This window comes from Octodon degus, unplaced genomic scaffold (assembly GCF_000260255.1).
Source record: "Octodon degus isolate 3935 unplaced genomic scaffold, OctDeg1.0 scaffold00158, whole genome shotgun sequence".
Lineage (NCBI taxonomy): Eukaryota > Metazoa > Chordata > Mammalia > Rodentia > Octodontidae > Octodon > Octodon degus.
The window spans coordinates 5,473,392-5,481,171 of record NW_004524734.1 but is presented as its reverse complement, the minus strand read 5'-3'; the positions used below and the strand labels follow the sequence as shown (position 1 = coordinate 5,481,171).

General features: G+C 41.1%; 1 protein-coding gene and 1 pseudogene across 1 annotated transcript; one reads left to right on the top strand and one right to left on the bottom strand.

Annotated features, from left to right (window-relative positions):
- Positions 1 to 1,930: 1,930 nt before the first annotated feature.
- On the bottom strand, positions 1,931 to 2,718 carry LOC101580822 (annotated as a pseudogene).
- A 4,471-nt stretch (positions 2,719 to 7,189) lies between these two features.
- LOC101580424 (acyl carrier protein, mitochondrial) lies at positions 7,190 to 7,780 on the top strand. Its single transcript, XM_012517253.2, has one exon. It carries the CDS (start codon positions 7,190 to 7,192, stop codon positions 7,658 to 7,660), a length of 471 nt encoding a protein of 156 aa, XP_012372707.1. The 3' UTR covers positions 7,661 to 7,780.

The window sequence follows — 7,780 nt, the reverse complement described above, 5'->3', positions numbered from 1 at the left end:
AAAGCACAGGGACCGCGGTTCAATCCCCCAGCACCACATGCCAGCCAGCCCCTGCCCCCTGGCGGGCTGAGCTGAGCTGGCCACACACACACACACATACATGCATAAATAAAAAAAATAAAAAAATTTAAAAAAAGAAAAAACCCTCTGTAAAAGTACGTTGACCACATGAGTCTTTGAGGGGGGACATCTAGACACAAACCATAAGTTTCTTTTTGATGCTTATCTTTTCAGCAACCATATTCTCCATGACCTGACTTTGAAGGTACTTCCCTTTCAATATCGTTTTTAGTCACTTTCCCACCAGAGGGACCCACAAATTAAAGGAAAAGAAGCTTATTTTGTTTCACTCTATGGTTGGCTGAATCCAAGAGAGAAATAGCATGGTGAAAGGCCATGGTGGAAGAAAGCTGCTTGACCCATAACAGCTAGCCATGAAGCAAAGGAGCTAGGAAGAACACATTTTTCTGGGCGGCCCTCCCAGTAACCCACCTCTAGCCAGGCCCTGCCTGCTAACAGCATATTCAGCTACTAAACTCATGAGTACAGTGCCTCATAACCATCTTCCAAACACATGAGATATTGGGGTACATTTTAGTTATAAATTATAAGACCAATAATACCTTCTGCAATTGGCCCAGTAAGTGAATATTATATATGAGTGTATTATGTGTTTCACACACACTTCCTTTCCTCAGGAATTAGAACAATTGGGATACTGAGATTACTTTTATTACTGTTGGGGAAATGGAATTATTAAACACTCCCGGAAGTAAGACAAACAGAACTGTTAGATTATCCTTCAGAGAAATAAGCTGGGGATAGAACATGGAGACCTGGTACTTTTCAGAGGAAAGCATTTGTAAACTCAGTTCCCTCCCCAGAGCCCCAGGTGAAGACATCAAGAGAAATTCTCTTAAGATTTGATTTTTTTAATTGAAATATACACAGAAGACAAACTCTTCAGGCCTCAAGTCTAAAAAGTTCCACTGGTGAACAGAACTCTGAAACCAGTATGCAGTATTGACAATCTCCTTTAAGCCACCTCTCTTTAGTCATCTTTCCTGCCAGAAAATATTCCTTTAATTCTGCTTGTAGTGACATAGATGAATTTTGCCTGTCTAGAAAATTCATAAGCATGATTGGATGCTTTGTACTCTTTTGGTTGCTTCTTTAACACAACACTGCACTTGTGGGATTCATCTCCATTGATTGTGTTCTCATTGCTAAATAGAATTCATTATGTGAACATCCCACAATTCATTCATTTTATCGTTGACAAATATTTGAATGGTTTGCATTTGGAGGCTGTTTGTATTTATTAATATAAATGAATTATATTGGACATATATATGTATTTCTTATGAATAGATTCCCTAGGACTGAGATTACAGGGCATGCAACTTCCAGCTTTAGGAGTTATTGACAATTTCCCAAAGTGCTTGTACCAATATACATTTCCAGCAACAGTGCTCAAAGCTTTGATTGTTCAAAACAGCATCACCTTTTGATACATTTTTTATTTTGATCATCATGATGAATATGGAATTGTAGGGCATTATCATTTTTAATTTGCATTTTCTTTTTTTTAGCCAAAAAACATTCTTTATTATAAGGAAAATATACAGCAAAACATGGTAGAGGTGAAAAATACGGAAAATGTAATCAAACATTGCCAAAATATGTCTTCCTGTTACAGGGGACAATGATGTGGCTCTTAACCTCATTTGCCTTTCCTGGCTCAGTCTTACACTTAGCAGGACTGGATCCAATGGTTCCATTTTCCCACCTCTTGTCTTCCTGAGTTTGGGAAAGGTTCTACTTCTCAGGCTTTCAAGAAACAAAAGATAGTTTGGAGAAGGGAAAGATGTTTCTGTCCTGTGTTCCACTGCCTTCTCCATGCCTGTGGGGTTGTCCTCAGCCCTATCCTTCAGTATCTGTTGATGCCAAAGAGAAAAACCCATGGAACTGGGGCACCTTAGGCAGCAGTAAGCTAAACAGTGAGATAGTGTTGATGTGGAACTGGGCAATGTCATACTTGGTGTGGAAGCTGGCCAGAAGGTAGAGTATAATAGGAGAGATGCTATGGAACTTTTGGGAAGAGGTAAACTGGAAGCCATGGTCCATCTGCTCCCAATGTGTCAACAGGCAAGTCTTTCCTTGGTCAGGGGTCTCAAAGGGTGTCCCTTTCACTGTGTGTAGGAAGATGTACATTGCCAAGTTGTGGATGACATTAGTCAGGGTCTACATAACAGGAATACTGAGAAAGGAGATGCTGAGTAGAACCACATGCAGCAGTCCTAACAGTCCTACCAAGATGATGTAGGCCAGCCAGATGCCCCGACTATTCATGTCTCATGTGTTGAGGTTTACTTCACTGTGTGCCATCCCCACATTCATCCTGCCCACCTCACGAGCCAGTGCAGCTAGGGACTGGGAGCTTCTGCCTACAACAGCGTTTTCTTGACAATAAATGAAACTAGATACCTTTTCAAAAATATGCAGTGGACATTTGGATCACTTCCTTCTATCCTATTCAAGATTCTTGCCTACCTTTCTCTTATGTGTCTTTCATATTTATTTGTATAAACTGTTGGATATATGTATTGGAAATACTTTTTTCCCCCTCTGGAGAGTCTTGATGAAAAGATGTTCTTACTGTTAAATTATTAGTTTGTTTTATTAATGTTAATATCTTTTCTGATCTGTTTAGGAAAGTTTTATTTGTTACATGGTACTAGTACAGTTTAGGGGTGTCATCAAGAAAAGAAGATTCTCCATTCTACACTCAAGGTTTGTTTAACCATTAAACATGTTGGTCTGTTCCTACACCATGAATTTGGAGGGGCTTTTAAGCATTGCAGAGAGACAGAACTGTACAGAATTCCTGGGTTATATAGATTATACATGTAATCTGATCCTATAGAGATCAAACTTAGGATCACAATGGAAAAATGAAATTGAGGCCTAATGTCTTGCTATGAAACATACCCAAGAGGTATGTATATATCGAAAGAATATAGTGGTTTTCACCCTTACCAGCTAGAGTATGCAGGCAAAATACAAGTCTTACAAGAGCTATAAAGTGTAAGGGCTGGTGTGGACTAAAGTACCTGCTTAGGCACACTTAGTCAAGCACAGGGACCACGGTTCAATCCCCGGCACCACATGCCATGCCAGCCCTGCCCCCAGGGAGGGCTGAGTAGGCCACAGCATCTGACATAGTGGCATAATCCCAGCACAAGGGAGGATGAAAACAGGAGCTCCATAGTGAAACCCTGTAACAACCAAATACATTAAAAAAAAAAAAAAAAAGGGCTGGAGAGATGGCTCAGTGGTCTAAAGCACCTACTTGAAACAAGCTTGGCAAAGCACAGGGACCGCGGTTCGATCCCCCAGCACCACATGCCAGCCAGCCCCGCCCCCTGGTGGGCTGAGCTGGCCACACACACACACAATAAATAAATGTAATAAATAAAAATAAATAAATATTTAAAAAAAAAAATTTAAAAAGGAGCTATAAAATGTAAGTGATGCTTGAGATTGAGTTTGAACTCAGTGGGGCTGTTGGAATCCTTATTAACAATGACTTAGATAATCATAGCATGATGAAACTAGAAATCAGTGGCAAAAATGATAGATTTTAGAGGCAACAGCAGTGGCAGCACTGGCGGTACAGCAGAGAAGCAGAAATAGGGGGAAGGAAAGCCTTTATTAACTCTAAACACATGGAGAGGACCAGGGCAGGGATATGGGCAAATCCTCTGACCTGAGAGTGGGAGCCTGAGACTTTGGCTAGGGGTGGAGTTTGAGAGGCAGGTTTAGTAACATACAAGGAGCTGATTGGAGGCTCCCTTGTGTGGGTGGGAAAGGTAAAAGGAAGTTGTACCCAGGGCTGGAGTGGGGAAGGAGGAAGAAGTGGTCCTTGGGAAGTTAAGCTGTTGTTTTAAGGGCTTCAGCCATATTAGACAACCACTGTAATAATTCAGCCATTCATACTAGGGCCATAATGTTGTAGGTAGCTAAATTAGATAGAAATATAGACAGTCAGAAAGGGCCAGGCCCTCAAGGAGACAAGATGAAAGACAAGGTGACTTTGCAACTTGGAAGAAACAGACACTCCCTTATGGGCCAGATCTCAAGACAAGACAAAAGAGGAAACACAGGTACATACTTCCCTAGGGATGAGCATCAGAGATTGATATTATAAATAGGTATCAATCATCTTGAAACAGCCCAAATGAGTCACTGGCCCAGCCCCCAACAAGAAGAGACCCTGTCCTGTATTCATGCCCACTTGCTACATGACTCACTTCTCCATTTGGTACTGGATTTCATCAATTTTACCTGAGCAATGGTGCCTGTAATCTCATTGGTTGACCATAGTTTTGTCCCACCTCATGCCCACCTAAGCGAGTTCCCATATCTTTTCCATCACCTTGACCTCTATAAATGTCCCTGGAAGAGACAGCTTCCCGGGGACCACCCACTCAGGGCCCCCTTCCTGTCGCTGTCTCGGACAGGAGCTTTCTTTCCCTCAACAAATATATTCTGCTCATAACCTCTGTTTGTTCCTAAAATTCATTCTTTGGTTTTAGAGAACACGAACTCTTCCCAGGTACTTTTTAGGTTGGGAAATCAGTTTTTCTCCCTGTGTCATTTGGAGGTTCCCTGTATCACTATCATTCCCATCTTTTGGTTGTTATAAAAGGGGCGATATGCTTCTTACACTGCTTCCTGCTGAACTGGGGCATCATCTTGGGGGTGAGGGGAGTTGACAGGATGATGGTGTATGCCCATGTAGAAGTTAGTGCCAGGTCTCTTAGCTAGGACTAGAAGCTTATTATTAGTGATGGCTCACATTGGAGACTGAAGAAACCTTGAAAAAAGTTTTAAAAGGCAGCATGTTATGAGTACATGTCATCATAATTAAAGGGCAAGGAAGCAAGAAGAGAGTCTGTGGTCTGAATGTGTCATTTTACCGTCACCATGTTGAAGAGGAGGTTAATTGAGTTTTAGTTTTTGACATCAATGTGAGGAAAGGGAGTCAGGGTCACCTGTAGAACCTCGACACAAGTGTATTGAGGGGCCTCATCAGAGGTATAGAATAATATGGCAGGATTGAGAGGGCTACAGGTAGAAATAGTGATAGAAGGAGCCTCTATGAACATTAAGTGGATTTGTTACATAGGAGGAGTCATTAGGGTTGGAATTGTCTTATGTGTGATGAGCTCACTAAGGTGATGGGGTGAGTGGACTGTGATAGATTATCTTAAAGTAAGCTTTTTGTCTCATGTTAGTGTGGCTGCTGTTATATGTTGAGACATGGAATCTTATCTGTGAGCTGTGTTGTCTAGTTGTTTAGAAAGGTAAGGTGTTGCCTCACAGGATGGTCCCTTTTTATGTCCTAAAACACGAAACCACAGAAAATACGCGAACATAGAAGTTGAACACTTGATCAATCAGTCAGTTGCACAAGAAACTGAAGAAAAAGACAATTCCTAGAATTAAATGATAATGCCAGTACAACATAAGAGAACTTATGGGACAAAATGAAAGCAGTCCTACAAGGGGAAAAAAATGCCCCAAAAAGAGTAAAATCAAATGAATAAACTAATTCCAAAGCTACTACAGGAAAGAAATTATGAAAATTAGAGCAGAAGTGGATGAAGTCGAAACTAAAAAAAAACAATAAAAAGAAGCAATGAATCAGAGAGCTGGTTCTTCAAAAGTATAAACAATAAGCCCTTAGCCAACTGTGCCTAAAAAACAAAAGAAAGCAAAATGAAACACCCAAATTGATGCAATTAAAATGAAAAAGATGAAGTAATAATGAACACTGCCAAAATTGAGAAGATTATAGCAACTGCTTTGAAAATCAGAATGCCAATAAACTGGAGAATCAATAGCATTCCGATACACCAATAAAGAACCTACTGAGAAAAAAAATTAGGGAAAAAATACTATCCATAACACCAAGAAAAATTAGATACTTAGAAATTAACCCTACGAAATGAAAGACCTCCACAATGAAAACTGTATACCCAGAAAAAGGAAACTGAAAAGGAAAGATGTCTACTGTCAAAATGGAAGCAATATTGTCAAAATGTTATACACTTTCCAAAACTGATATACAGACTTAATATAATCCCAATCATAATACCAACTGCATTCTTCACAGACCTGGAGAGAACAATCCTAAAATTCATATGAAACCAGAAAAGACTCAGAATAGCAAAAGCAATTGTAAGTAACAGGATCAAACCAAGAAACATCACAATCCTGGACTTGACATTATATTACAAAGCTACTGTGATTAAAAATAGCATGATACTGTTTTTAGGAGTATCAGGATCAATGGAAAGAAACGAGGATGTAGAAAACAAATCCAGGCACATTCTGATCTTTGACAAAGGGGTTAAAAAAATAAACGAGGAAAGAGCATCTTTAATAAAGGATGCTGGGAAGACTGACTTCACAGGTAGACGGTTGCATCTAGACCTCTCTCATCATGTATTAAACTAAAATAAAAATTGATTAAGGATCTAAATGTGAAAATAGAAACACATGATGTAACATAAAATATGTAAACTTCTTGAAATCATAAATGTAGACAAGGACTTTCTGAATGAAATGCAAGTGGCACAGAAAATAGTACCAAGAATCAAAACTGGGATCATATCAAAAAGCTTCTACAGAGCATAAACTAACAAAGTGAAAAAAAAAAAATTACAGGATAGAGAACAATTTTACCTGTTATTCCTCAGATGACTATTACCTAGAGTATATAAAGAACTCAAAACGGCCGGCAAGATAGCTCAGCAGACTAAGTGCCTGCTTTGCCAAGCACAGGGAACAGAGTTTGATCTCCACTCCCTCATGCCGCACCGCCCCCACCCTGGGGTGCGCTGAGCCAGCGACCAAGTCTGGGCGTTGGTGGCACACAACTGTAATCCCGCTACTGGCGAGGGTGAAAACAGGAGGATCACTACAAGTCTAGCTGTGTAGTGAGACCATGTACCAAATATATAAATGAAAAAAAGAAAGAACTCAGAACAATTAGATTCCCCAAAATGAAAGACCTAGTCAAAAGATGGGCAAGTTAGGTGAATAGATACTTCTCAGAGGCAGTATAATGACAATAAATACATGAAGAATGTTACTGACCATTAAAGTAATGCAGGCAGCCATGGCGGCCCGTGTCCTTTCCTCCTGTGTCCGCCGCCTGCCCTCAGCCTTCGCGCCGCCGCCCCGGGTTCCCACGCTAGCCCTGGCCCGGACGCTCGGCACTGCGTTGTGTCCCGCGGGGACCCAGATGAGGCCAGGGGCGGCGCAGCCGGCCTCGTTGCTCGCACAGGTGCCGGGGAGGGTCCCACTGCTGTGCCGCCAGTACAGCGACGCGCCCCCTCTGACGCTGGAAGGAATCAAGGATCGGGTTCTCTATGTCTTGAAATTGTATGACAAGATTGACCCAGAAAAGCTCTCAGTAAATTCCCATTTTATGAAAGACCTGGGCTTAGACAGCTTGGACCAAGTGGAGATTATCATGGCCATGGAGGATGAATTTGGGTTTGAAATTCCTGATATAGATGCGGAAAAGTTAATGTGCCCACAAGAAATTGTAGATTACATTGCAGATAAGAAGGATGTATATGAATAAAGTACCAGGACTCCGGCGACGCTGGTGAGGAGTGAGCGTGCGCTGTCCTCACAGCAGCTCTGCTGGACGTGTATTTAAGTTGTCTCGTTTTGCCCTTTGAAAATAAATCGGTAAAACCAA